Genomic DNA, 14,242 nt, shown 5'->3' with positions numbered 1-14,242 from the left:
CAGCCCCACCGCCCGCCAAAGAGAACAAAATAATGCCATTTGCAGCAACATGGAAGCAATGAGAGATTACCATACTAAGTGAGTAAGTCAGAAAGAGAAAGACAAATGCCATATATCACACCTTATGTGATAGTGTGGAATCTTAAATATGACACAAATGCACCTACTGACAGGACAGAAAGAGATTCACAGACATAGAGAACAGACCTGTGGCTGCCAAGGGGGTTGAGGGAGGGATGGAGTGGGAGGTTGGAGTTAACAGATGTAAGCTATTATATACAGAAAAGAATATTAAAGAAAAAAAAATCAATGTATATACATATATATAACTTTGCTGTAGAGAAATCATATTGTAAATCACCTATATGTCAATAAAAAATAAATTGAGCCAATTTATATTTTGAAGGCAAAAGCTGATCTGATATGAGCCAAAGTATGTTAAGAAATTTGACTGTTTTACAAACTGTTTCTACTTGATACTTAATGAGTCTATAGGAAAGTTACTTCCTGAGATTCTTCAAGATCATGATCCTAAAGGCTATGATAAGTTTAATCATTACAAGTTTTAGTGTCAAAATGAAACAGGTGGGGGCTTTCTTTAGATAAACTGGATAGACCACCAGAAACACCTAAAACTTTTTCCTAATTGCTGAGTGTGTTAACTTCACATATATCCAATGTCTGGTGGAAGTCTGCAAGAAAAAGAAATTAGAAAGATGGCTACAGTGTCAAGTCAAATAGGCTTATGTGCCAAGTGTCATAAGGAAGAAGGGAAGAGGCATAGTAGAGAAAAAAGAGAGAAAACCCCTAATATTAGCTTTGTAACTATAAGTGTTTGAAAGTGTCTGGAAACTATCTTCCTAGAATAAAGTTATCTTCACAAATGTGCATCTTGGTACCAGCATTGGAAAAGAACCTCATAGTTTTCTCCTAGTGGCAAAATTCACAAGTCCCCTAGTCAGAAAAGTTTTCTTTAGAAGGAGACAAGCTGACTAGCAAGCCCTTCCACAATCAGGATAGTTGCCCTCAGACTGTCTTCAAACCCAGCATTGTTTCTGTTGGGGTATCTACTCAAAACTTAGAAGGCGGGTTCACAACCTTTGTGATACTTTCCTCAATAAACTGCAGGTTGATTAATTTGTGAATCATGAACTACAAACAGGTGGTAAAGCATGGTGTGTGCTCTGCTGCCACCACTGAACAGGGGAGCAGATACCCTAGTCAAAGCGGAGAATCAGACCAATTCATGGTAAGCAGCTTTAGTCACCACAAATACAAGCAATGATCATGAAATAAAAAAATCAGACATATATACAACCGTAGTGGCCATGTTCCAGTTTCTGAATTAGATGGAAAAAGAACTGCCAAATGAAACAAGTTGGTATCTTCTATTACAAAAAAGAAAACTGCTCTTTACAATCAGTGGGTGTTCTTTCAGCAATCAACTGTAACAAACTGCTGCACTTCCAGTATGTATCTTGCTAGGGACCTAAATTTCTTAAACACTCTTTGATAATTCCTTCTGGAGTTTTGCCAAATCTTACAGGCCAAAGAGGAGAAAAGAAGTTTGCTCTAGGAAGGGCTAGAAAAATTAGGCAAGTAAATTGAAATTCAAACTTGTTTTAGACTGTAGGTTTCACCTTGATATGAAACTATACAAGACAGGGAAAAGTTGCAATCTAAGTAAGATAGGTAAATTCAATCTGAGTTTTACTGATTAAATTTGTTTTCAGATGAACAATTCTCAAAAGAGAATTTCTTTACCTGGGGCTTTTGGACTCTTTAGGGACCGAAAGAGTTTAGCTACTTCTCAAAAGGGCTCAGTTGTAGGAAATGTAATGAGAAGGGGCTAAAAGGAAAGCAGGGTGGAGGCTCAGAGATCTGAAAGCTAAACAGGCAACAAACCCAAAGGAGATAAAAGTTTGAGGCTAAAGAGAACCTCTTTAACGTTTATCATTGGGATAAATTAACTGAGAGGCTGAAATGCCTAAAGGAAGTCCCTAAAGCAGGATAATCATGTGGAGGACAAAGCAATGACCTTAAGATAAGCAGCTATTTACTTTTCACTGTGGAGAGGTTAAGAAGATAAGCATCCATTAAGCAACTTTACTGTATAGCACCAGAGTTGGGCAACCTTAAACTCACATCCATTTAACATCCTAGGAAGGACAGAGTAGTAGAGATACCTAAGAACATAATCTTGTTATGGAATTCCACTTAAAACATTGGTAGATTTCTACTAAGTTGTTAAATAGGAAGCCACTTGACAGTCTTGGCTTCTTACTCATTTTGAATTCTGACTAATGTTTTTAAAAAACTGGGCTTCCCTGGTGGCTCAGACAGTAAAGAATCTGCCTGCAATGCAGGAGACTCAGGTTGGATCCCTAGGTCAGGAAGATCCCCTGAAGGGAATGGCTACTCCAGTATTCTTGCCTAGAGAATCCTATGAACAGAGGAGCCTGGTGGGCTGTCGTCCATGTGGTCACAGAGTGTCACACATGACTGAGCGACTTTCACTAGTTTCCCTTTGTGCCTCTCTCTACCCAGTCTGGGGGAAACCTTAAGTTTCTGAATTCATCTGACACCACTGGGGATGAGGATACAAGGATTATTTAAATAGATCGCCTCTACTTTAGAAGTTTAAAGGCTTCATGATTTGCATGTTGGGTTTGGTAACAGCAAATTAAAGTTTTTCCAGGAACTTTATGGCTGTCCAAGTGGTTAAGACTTGTTTCCACTGCAGGGGGCACAGGTTCGACCCCTGTTTGGGGAACTAAGATCCCACATGCCTCACAGAACAGCCAAAAGAATAAAACTTAAAAAAAAGGGAAGCTTCTGGTTTTTAAAAATTAAAAAAAGCTTTTCCAGGAAAGTTTCCAAACAAAATAAACACTCCTTTACCCCCCACCCACCCCCCAGGCAAGCCAATCAAAGTCGCTAGACCAGTTTGTGTAAACACCAAAATAAAACCAAGAAAGCTGAGTATTTCATTTGAAGTAGAGCAAAGAGCCCTCAGGGGAGAGTGAGAAATAAAGCTCTCACTGAGTTGCTGGCAGTGTAAGCAGACTACACCTTATAATTTTAATAGTTTCATCCATGCCTCGGCTTTGTCACCGTGTCCCTTTCCCACTGAAGCCCGTGGGTTATGAGGCACGCAGCAGTGACTGACGGGCGGGCTGTGAAAAGACACAGCACACAAAGTGCTGCGCAAGGTGGCTAGGGCCTCTTCTCAGACCCCTTCTTCTCATCATTTTAGGAGCAGGTTCCCTTTTCAAAGAAGAGTTCAGCAGTGCTTCCACTCAGAGGACTAACTTCTGAGAAATAAAACAGCTGGGAGACAGAAGGAGTAGTTGTAAATAGACTAAATACGGACAGTTAAACAAACTAGACACAACTTAGGAAAAGCAAGAGAATTTAAAGAGACAGCTGACAGCTTTCTCTTCCCGCATTCTCAAAGGTGACTGTTGAAAGAAAAGTTTCTCTCCCTAGAATGGGCGGTCAGGGGTAGTACCACCAGTTACTTATCAAATCCAAGGTTTCATGGCCCTTAAACACTACGGACAGGGAAACATTAAGGTTCAGATTACCAGGACTGCAAGGACTCTAAAGAAGAAAACTCAAAGTAATCAGAGCAAAGCTTGGGTTAGGGGGTGTATGTTTATGTAGCTTTACAGTTAGCAGTGTTCCAGCCTTTGGATTCAGGAAGCCTGCTCATGCAGTTAGTCCTAAGAGTGACAAAACTAAAATCTCAGTAGTCTTTGACTTGTAAAGATCTTGCCAGTGCTTATCATTAACAATGCTTAAGAACACTTCAGAAAGAAAATGTGGCACCCACAAACTTATCCACTGGCCAATTTGCATGACAGCCCCAGAACCCTTGAAGAGCTTTCTGAAAAAGCAAAACAAAAATGCTTAGATACAAAAAGATCTCCTCTTCCTTTATATTCTGATTCAATAGCTCTTGAATAGGAGGAGTGAGGGTGGTAGTGATTATGGTTGAGAGAGTCTCAATTTTCAAATGGATTGATTTAAATAAAATCAGACTTTAATGCATAACTAGGGTTAAGAATCACTGTGTCTGGCTTCTTTTCTATGCCTTTAAGAAGGACCTCTCAGCCAGCTGAAGTCAAGGAGATTCCATGATCTCACCCCTACTTAAAAGAAACTCAGAGCTCATCTCCTGCAGGTAAGCTGCTGTCCTGTATCCTAGCAATAACGTAACTACAATGAATTGTGATAGCTCAGATGTGTCCAACTTGTCCAACTTTCTCCAGCCAGAACACTCTCCTCAAATCACTGCCATCCATCTTATCACCCCTACCTCCAGATTAGGGCGAGGAGCATTTTAGAGACTGCCTACTATCCTTTCTAGTTGGGATTTAAGAATATATGCTCCCCAGGAAGCTATCATCTCAACATTTGACCAAGATAAGCCTAGGATAGAGATGATCAAGGTTTCCCCTATCCCCTTTTCAAGCTCACAAAGCTCAACTTAAACTTCAGACACAGCATTTCTGGGATTCACTAGCCTAGCTACATGGTAGGGATCCCAGCTGAAAATCAATTGGTTCTCCAATTTCTACTACTTCTGTCATTTTATTCACTATAGGTTTTCCATTTTTCTTCTTTAACCAAATGCAGAAAGCTAAGTTTAAACTCTAAAACTAAAGCAATTTTTATGTGGGTTTAATAAGGGAACATAATAGGATGGTGGTTATGATTAGGATGGACAGGTTTATGATTGTCCTACTGCCACAACCTCGGCAAATTAAGAGTCTCAGTTTCTCCTTACTTCACAAAGTCATGAGGATTCTATAAAAGAATATATATCAAGTGCCTAGCATGGATAGCAGATAGATCGCTAAATGGTAACTAGATGGAACTTGATAGCTTCTTACGCCCCACCCCCCTGTCCTTAAGAGAAGCCAGAAAGAATTAAGGGCACAGCACAGTTAGGGGGCAGGGGAGAGTAGCAACACTGTTAAGTGATGCTATAGACTTATTTGAATCTGAGTAAGCCTAAAGAGAGAGATATAATAGTTAACTTTGTGGTAGGTGATAATCACCTTTACTGGGTTACAGGACCTGCCAAATCTTCCAACAGAACAAAAGAACCAAGCCAAAACTCAGTTCAAACAATATGGTCAGAACACTATAAGCTGTTTTGGAATTCATCACAAGGAAGAAATACAGAAATTAATTCCCCTTTACTTCTATCTGGTTATCAGTCACTTCAAAGATTTGACCTGTTTTTCTCTTTCACCCAAAGAAAGTGTGTTAGTCGCTCAGTTGTATCTGACTCTTTTGCGACCCCATGGACTGTATCCCGCCAGGCTCCACTTTCCATGGAATTCTCCAGGCATGAATAGCAGAGTGGGTGGCCATTCCCTTCACCAGGGGATCTTCCCCACCCAGGGATTGAACCTGGGTCTCCTGCACTGTGGGCAGATTCTTTACCATCTGAGCCACCAGGAGTCATTTCCACCAAATAACTGTGAAACAACACTTCTTGAAGGTAGAATTCATTTCAGCACTGAATGCATGCTTAAACATTTGAGAATGAATAAATGGTTAATTGCTAACATAAGAAAAAGGGTCTTCTTTATACAGTCTCTTCTAAGCCGACACCAAGGGTTTTATTCTAAACTATTAAATAAAATACCAACTAAGAGTTTGCCAGTCTTTGGAGAAGAACTAACGTGTGTGGAAATGACTAATCATCTCTGCTTTAGCTTCACTAAAATGCTCAAACCATCCCATCAGTCTTTTACCATAACAAAAACGACACTTTCAGTATCCTCAAAAATTTTGCCACCTTTAAACTGGTTCAACCCCACCTCAAACCTGCTCCCAAGTATTACCTGTGATGCACGTAGGAGGTGGGTAGGGCTGCTTTCTATAGAGAGCTTACAGAATACCAAGAGAGGATTCTGTTACTGTTCAAAGAGGCTTGACAGAGTTACTGGAAACTGGTTTTGTGCTACTGACCTCAGGGTTAGATGCCATTACCAGATGGGACAAGGACGAAGATATGAACACGCCAAGACATTAAAGCAGCCTCTACCCTAGAAGACACAGTAACTCAAAATGTCCCAATATTTTGCAGAAAGTAAAGTTTACAAAAAGCTCATTTTAGTGTTTTATCCTCAAAAGCATTAAGATTACTGTACTCTAAAACAAAACTGTATGTATCTGGTGTGAGTATTTTTTCTACTATTACAGGAATTTACTTTGTCATAAAAGGGAAACTAAAAACAAACAAATCGACACAGTGGAATATTCCACTAGGGAGCAGCAGAAGCTGGAAAATTTCTCTAGCATTCTCACATTAATGAGAAGCCAGGAGATAGCAATCACAACCAACATTAGGGACCAACTAACCATCAAGGTTCTACACAGGGCAAGAAAGTCCACTTCTTATCTTTCTTGGCCACTATGCAAGTACTTTTCAAATAAAACAAAAGCCACAGCCTTCCTGTTAATCTTCTTTCTAATATACACATGAGCTTCTGGGGAAGGATTTAGAAGCTAGTTATTTCCCTCACCAATGATGCTCATTAAGAACAAACTTGTTCAGTACCCAAGTTCTTCCAAGGTAGACTTGCAAACAGCATGCCTGTTCCCTTTTATCTTTGCTCTCGGGTCTCTGCACATCTGCTCCCTCTAGTAAATTGAAAATCTCCTTGGACAAGAATCCTCCTTTCAGAAGAGAATAGGAGATGTTTTTATTCAGCAAAAGAAAAATGTTTCTATTCAGCAAAATCAAAGAGCAAGGCAGTGTGGCATAATAGTTAGGACCAGAGGCTCTGGAATCAGGAAAGTGGGGACAGATAGCATTGCCCCTTGTTAAGACTGTTGTATTAGTAAAGCTACTTAATCTCTCAGCACTGCAAATTTTTCATCCATGAAATGGCAGTAATAGCTTTTTTCATAGCGTCGTCGTGAGGAGTCAAAATATATGCTCTTCAACCCATCTTCAGGAAACTAATTTCATTGCTTGATTAAAACTCAATCTTTCTTGTCCATGAACTTCTAACCCTGTCTTTCCTGAGGATCCTTCTTGCTTTTAAGTAGAGACATAAAAGCCAGAGGAGGCCAGAGAATGGGATGGCCAGAAAGGAGGAAAACTTTTTTTTTTTCTTCAGTAAAAAGCTAAAAATATCCAGAGGTATTAAGAAATTAATGTTTGGGGATCAGTACATTTTCACTACTTGCAAACTAGTGTTGGGACTGTCAAACTCTGTCAAGCCAACTTTACCAGTGAGACACATATATGCAAATACTCTGCACTATTTCAATACCCTGACAGCTCACCAACTATCAACCAACACAAAGCTTTTGAGTCTAATTTTAGGCTAACTGGCTTTTAATCAAGAATGAATGTCAATGACCATTTCAAAGCTGCAGATCAGTTACAGCTCCACTACATCAGTGTATCAAAGATACTGTATCAGTCAAACAATGCCCAAAGTAACATTCTGACAACATTCACCTGCCTTATCTAGGAAATCTGCCCAAGTAGTTAAACAATCTCTCCATTTTTTACCATGCCCAATACCTCATTTAAGACCCAAACAATCTGCCTACACCCCCACCATCAGCATGTACCCTGCTGTTCTGAGACCGGAAATGGTTCCCATCATCACTCCACCGTTGTGTGTCAGACCGTTTTCTCACGGTGCTGCACAGTGCTTCCCTGAATGTGTAAATACCCAACCTACAGCAGATGTTTGATGGAGCTTATAAGCTGACTAGTTAATAGTAAAAATGCATCTGTGGGCTTCATTTTTCATATACTTAGATGTGAAACTGGGGAAAAATCTAAGTTAGAAGGCCACAGACATCGAGAAAAAGACAATCTTCTATTTTGACTAGATCATTCTTTTAAAGGAAACCTTAAAGGATAAAATGAAAAAACAACTTCAAGGGTTAAAATAAGGACAAAGTGACATGTAAATACTTATAGAATGGGTATTACATACAAATTAAGTAGCTAAAAGAGAAACAGCACTGGATTACAGCACAGAAAGCTTGATCAATCTATCAATGTGAAAGAAGCATCTGTTTTTATCCTTGTATCCACAAGAAAAACAAATAAATTATGGCTGTTTATCAAACTCAATTACATTTTAGAAGAAGTGAGAAAAAGAGCAACCACGCTTTATCTTGATTCACTTAGATTCAAAGAAAAAGATACCTGTTCACAAAGGGGGATGGGGAGGAAACTTTCATTACTACCTAATAGGCAGTATTAAGAGGAAGCTGTTATGATAGGGAACTTCAATCATCATGCTCTCTGAGGACAGTTGCCCACAGAAAAACCTTGTAATTTCCAACTTGGTGGGAAGAATCTTGAACCCCCTCTAAATCCTTTCTCTTCCTCACTAAAAGAGCAGGCTGCTGCAGACACTCCTATAGAATGTATCCTAGGAGAAGGTTCTATCCTGAGATCCCTGGAGAACAGGGTGGACTCAAAAAATTTCTGCTGCCCAAGTTCAGAGATGGATGGTTCCAGCAGTAGGCCTAGGGAAAAAAGGCAAATTTCTCCTGACTCTAAATAGGGCCTGAAGCCATTTAGCTCTGCTGCAAAACCCACATTTTAAGTTTTCCCACAACCAAACTCAAAAAAAGGGCCCTCTGCTAAAAGGGTCCAACCAGTGTGTGTGTGGGGCAGGCGGGTAGGGAGGACACTGGAGACCTATACTGCATTCTGCCTTAAACAGTATTCTAATTAGGTACTCTTGCTTACCTAGGAATGTGTCCAGAGCAAATGTTCCTTTCCTGGAAGGATAAGTGTATCTGCTATTACAATAAAAAGTCTGTCAGGAGTTGAAATTCAAAGAGAGTAATTGTTCATTAGGTTCACAGTGCATAGAACACCATGCCAGAATACAACGGCTGTTAGGACTAGTTCTGAGTTGAGGCAGGCAGCCTAATACACTTGGAGTAGACTGAGGACCACCACCACACCCTATCAAATATACTCTTATCTGTCCCTCTTCCCTTTACCACCTCAACAGGCCCAGACATGTTGGTGGCATCTATATTTTGACCGCTTTGTGGGAAGTCACTGTAGTTTGTGTTCTACACTCATCTCTTCCCAGGAAATTAAAAATATTCTAATTCTTGACTTTTCTCTAGTGGGTTCTTTTACCCGTATAACTATCAGAGACAGGAAAGGCAGGGAAAGCCAGAAGAGAGGATGAAAAACATCCTCTTTAAGAGCCTGAATATCCTGGTTATCAGTATGAAAGACGACAAAGTATCATTCTAGTTACAGCCACCTGTAACTAGGATGTGGAGAACTAAAAAAATAAAACCACCTGAAATTCATCACTTTGAGACCATTCCAAGAATCCTTTAGGTGAATGTTCTACTAATCAACAACTTCCACTTAGGGAAGGAACCCAAACACATTTACAGTTTAATTTATTCAAATCATATAAACAACCTGTTTATATTCTATTTAAAAAACCCATTCATCGATCTCATAAAAATACTAACTTTTAATTCAATATAATGTGAGAAATTTTCTGGAGATTTTGGTCTGTCCCTGGCTTTTAGAAAGCTCTTAAAAGCCTTAGAATTTCCTGAGATGGGGAGTGTTTTTGTTATTATTCATAAGGAGTCCCCAAGGAGCATACCTGAGTTTATGCCAATGAAGTGATTAGGGTGGGGCCCCTAGGCAGAATTAGGATGGACCAGTCTGCAGAAAGACCAAGTTTTTTGAGGGCTGAACTTTCAGCTCCATTCCCAGACCTATGGGAAGAGGTAGTTGCAGAGTAATCTATATAAAATTCCTGAACAAGATTTAATGAACTTCTGGGTTGGTGAACTGGGTTGGTAAACTCAGGTGGCATGCTCCAGTTTCACAAGGACAGAAGCTTCTGCACTTGGACCCTTACAGACCTTGCTCCATGTACCACTTCATCTGGCTGTTCATTTATATCCTTCATAACATCCTTTGTAATAAATCAGTTAACATAGTTTCCCTGAGGTTTTTGGACCCTTCTAACATATCATTGTACCCAAGAAGTCATAGGAACCCCCAAGGCCCAGGCTTGCTTTGGCATCATATGTGTGGGCAGTCTTGTGGGACTGAGCTTTGTGGGATCTGATAGTAACTCTAGGTAGTTCAGAATTGAATCCAACTGTAGGAATACCTTTTTGGTGTCCAGTGAGATTTGAAGAACTGCTTGGTGTGGGGGAAAAAACCCACACAGCTAGTATCAGAACTTCTCAGAGGAGAAAAATTGTCCCATCCTGCTGTGCATCCTGTGTCCCCACTCCCACCCCTGCCCATATATATCTGGGGGTAAGAAAGACAGTCATGTAAAGTCAGGCAATTTATTTCCTTCAAGGTATCTACAAGTTATTTTTAACAAAAGCTTAAAAAATGTCCCCAAACCACAGAAGACTCAAATGAAGCTTAGAAACTGCCCTAATCTTTAAACATGGGTTATCTGACTGAGCCCTGATTATATATGAAATATATGATTCCCTGCAGAAGATAAGTGAAAAAAAAAATATTCTAATACTCACAGACATAATTTAGTCCAGATTTACCTTGTCCATTCCCTAGTTATATTCACCACCGTCCTTGCTATAACAGGCTCTGGTTATGATTTTATTACCTGAAAACTACACAGCTTCCAACACTATTTCTGGGGCTACCTCTCGCAGGCTCAGAAACATTAAACAACCTAAATTTGCTACCTACCTTTCTTCTACATATCTTCACCTGATTCAGTTCCTTTTTGAAAATATCTACAACCATGGTTTCCATCCACATGGCCCTAGGTCGAGTTTTGGCTTTTGTACACATCTGTCCTCATTTAAGCCAACTATGGAGAATACACCAAGAGCAATCATAAACCAGGAAGAACTACAATTAATTTTAAGTGGGACCTATGGATAGGAAAAGACTTAGCTGGTTTTTTTTTTTTTTTACTAGCATACACAGAAACCAACATTTCACCAGGCTTATACAAAGCTAAATATGTATGTTCCACCCAACATAAATTCAAATTATATGTATAACACTCCTTTTAATTCAGAAAGTATGGCAAAGAGACAATACCTCTTGTGAAGACTAAATGAAATAATATATTGCTTAATACTGTTTCTATAATATGCTAACTGCTTAAAAAACTAATGTGCTTAGAAACTTCACTCTGTTCAGATTTACTTAATCAGTGAGTCTATTTTGCAGGTGGTTTTCCTTCAAAGCTACATTACCTTGGGATCATATATCAAGATAATCACATATTGGCTATCTCAATTTGAAGATTACTCTTATCCCAGCATACCTTAAGAGCCAAAGTTAAAAACAAACCAATCTCTGATTCTCATGCCCAGAACTGACTGGGGCAGGGGCGGGGGGGCAGGAGAGGGAGAGTGGTGGAGAAGAAATCTTCATTTCCAAAACAATTCTACTAGTCTACCACTGTTTCACTATCTAGTACTAATAAACATGCTTGAACACAACCTGTTTTCTCCTGAAACCTACAACTTGCCCCTGCCCCTTAAACACCACCAGAAATAGATTCATTGTACCATCCAGTTTGTGCTTAAAATTAACAGTCCACCATGTTTCTCAATGACTATTTTAACATTAGGGAAAGAAGGAAAAACAATTCTCACTGCACATTATGATAATCTAATGAGTCTGACTAATATAACTCAGCCATAATACAATCTTGCTATTCTCAAAAAGAAATTGGTATATACCAAGAAACTTCTGAGTCAAAAAGAATATACTTGTGACTCCCTTACTGATACCTAGCGGTTGTCAAGAATTTAAATTTTCATGGGATCAGAATATAACCAAATCCTGAATAAAAGCAAAGTAGGACATGATTATCAACCACGTTGTTTATAGGACAGCTTAAACTTGTATAAAATGTTCAAACTTAACTACCACTTGCAAGAAAAGTTGTGCATAAGAACCTCATTTTTAGCATGCTTCAACTTTACCTAAGTTTGTTAATCAAAGGACAACAGCTTTTAAAAGCTTCAAAGAGGAGCTTAAAAGTTTCAGGTGGCTAGGTAACATGGCTAGGAACAAATTTAAGAATGAGCTCCCTCCATTAAACAGTAGAAAGGAATGCTGTTGCTTATTTAGCAGCAACAACAGCAATCTAGAAAAGTCATACTCAAGTGAAGGATTCAAGCAAAACAACAGAAGATGCTAATGAAACAAAAGAATCTGGCTAATTCCTGGTAGTGCATCATAATGCGTCATGATCTATTATATTATCCCTCCTGTACAGTGTTCTCACACTTGGGGAATAATTATTCATTCTACCATGTAGCATAGAATCATCTGTGTTCAAGTTCTGGTAAGATTATATTAACTATGTCTGAATAATTCTATTAAATTCAAAGAAAAACAAACCTAAGGAATGAAAAATAAGCTGCTACCTTCAATTCATACCAGAGAAAGTGAGCAAAAACTCCAGTAACTGAAGAGAACCAAACTTTCAGAAGTTTCACCCCGAACAGAACTGTCACTAAACTAATTGTTAAGAACAAAGCACAATGGCAAAGCTGTTAGCCTTGGGCTTCAATGGATCTAAGCATACTTTACTTCATAAAGCAGTAACTACTATGAGTTTGATGAATCCCATCATTGCAAATCTACCAACCAAGGACAAACCTGCACCAGAAACCAGAATGTCCAATTCATGTACTGAAAACAACTTTCAACATGGTCCCAGAAAAGTCACTCTGCTATTCTAAGAATGCTCAGACATACAAATATGTAACGTTCCAAAAACTTTTTTTTTTCCTTGCCACTTCCTGTAAGTAAAAAGTTTCTATGACTGGGAAAAGAACAAAATAAAGTGTGAGAGAATAGATACACCCCTGACACACTCTCCCCTAAAGAGTAACTTTTTTTTTACATTTTAAAAGAGCATATAAAGTTAGTTTTAAACTAGTTCACCCTTCCCACAGTGGACACATCTAACAGCTGCTTCTCAAAATTTACCAAAGAAAACTCAAAGCCCACCCAATCCAGTTCTGAATTTCAACAATCATTAATACACTAGGCACCTCTACTCCAGGAGTTCCAGAGACAGGCCAAAAGGGAGCCTGTTCATACCAACAACCCCATAATTCGGATTTCTCCTGTATATACAGATACACAGCTGTCAGCCAAAACCTCCCCTCCGGGCGCACACATTCTCAGTTTATAGGTGGGTCCTGTAACAGCTAAAACCAGGAAGCTAAAGGGTAATTACAGGACTAGGAGGAAGTCATCTTGGGAGAATGGTAAAACCCAGAGAAATCAGAGGAAGTCAGAAAAAGGTTGTCCTTGACTACCTCTCCTTCCCGCCCCATCCAGACTTAATCCCACCCGGGTCTCAAGAAGCCCGGGAGGGAGAGGCCATTTTAATGAGGCTTGGCTTAAGAATGTAAAGGAAGGGAAAGAGGAAATCAGGGAAGGGCCTTTAGAAAGAAAGGCCTGGCCCTTTCCCCCAACAGCACCCGAGGTGGGTGGCAGCATCTGGAGCTCAGAAAAGGAGGTGCTGGATTCAGCGCCTGAGAGAGATACAGAAGTAGTAGTGGCCTACCACGAGGGGGTCGAGTGGTCCGAGGACCGGGAGCAGGACCCCCTAGCCCCAAAACGGAGAACTGCCCCTTCTGGGGCCAACGGCGTAGACCCTCGCCCCTGGGACTGAAGCTACTACCCACAGGTCCAGAAGGCGGGAGTTGGCTAGTGCCTGGTTCTCCTCATCCGGCCATGCGGCGCGGGGGCGGCCATCCTGAGGGGTCCCGGAACCAAGAGGGCATGGGGGGGCCCAGATGCGGCGCTCACCCGCGGGCCGCCTCCAAGCTCTTAATGAGCTTTTTGATCTTCCAGATCTCCACGTTCCTGTCGGCAGCACTGGGGTCGTCCGCCATCTTCTCGCCTCCTCCTCCCTAGAGCGGCCCGGCGGGGCCCGGAGACACCAAGACCACAGAGTTAGCGCCGCCGCTGGGGCAGAGCGGCCCCCTTCCTTGCCACCCCCGAGAGTCCCTCCTCTTCCCGCCCCGCGCGGCCCGCCGCGGTGGTAGCTGGCCTTTCCCTCTCCCTGGCTTACCTAAGGGCCCAGTCCTGGGCGGCAGCGGCTGCTCCTCCCCGGCGGCGGCTCCGCGGCGGCGGCTCTGACGTAGGACACCGGCTCCCTCTCTCCAGGCAGCTGCATGTGTTGCAATCCGCTCACATGGGGCCTGTGACATCACTTCCTCCGCCAGG

The 14,242-nt window shown here is 40.9% G+C and overlaps 1 protein-coding gene and 1 long non-coding RNA gene across 3 annotated transcripts in view; one reads left to right on the top strand and one right to left on the bottom strand.

Annotated features, from left to right (window-relative positions):
• The window catches only part of ETF1 (eukaryotic translation termination factor 1), a 26,076-nt gene extending 11,834 nt beyond the window's left edge, over positions 1–14,242 (bottom strand). The window contains exons 1-2 of one of the 2 annotated variants that reach the window (XM_043465388.1): positions 14,088–14,242; positions 13,823–13,926 (exon numbers count right to left, since the gene is read on the bottom strand). In XM_043465388.1, coding sequence (XP_043321323.1) covers positions 13,823–13,908 — 86 coding nt within the window. In that variant the 5' untranslated portion in view covers positions 13,909–13,926; positions 14,088–14,242. Of the gene's footprint in view, positions 1–13,698; positions 13,722–13,822; positions 13,927–14,087 lie in introns of those variants that run through there. The other variant, XM_043465389.1, reaches the window with a different exon arrangement.
• LOC122439868 lies at positions 4,079–5,210 on the top strand. Its single transcript, XR_006269008.1, has 2 exons — positions 4,079–4,186; positions 5,083–5,210. It is a non-coding gene; the product is annotated as an uncharacterized LOC122439868 (long non-coding RNA).

This window comes from Cervus canadensis, chromosome 4 (genome assembly GCF_019320065.1).
Source record: "Cervus canadensis isolate Bull #8, Minnesota chromosome 4, ASM1932006v1, whole genome shotgun sequence".
Taxonomy (NCBI): Eukaryota; Metazoa; Chordata; class Mammalia; order Artiodactyla; family Cervidae; genus Cervus; species Cervus canadensis.
The sequence above is the reverse complement of the archived record's forward strand: the minus strand, read 5'-3'. Positions and strand labels throughout refer to the sequence as shown.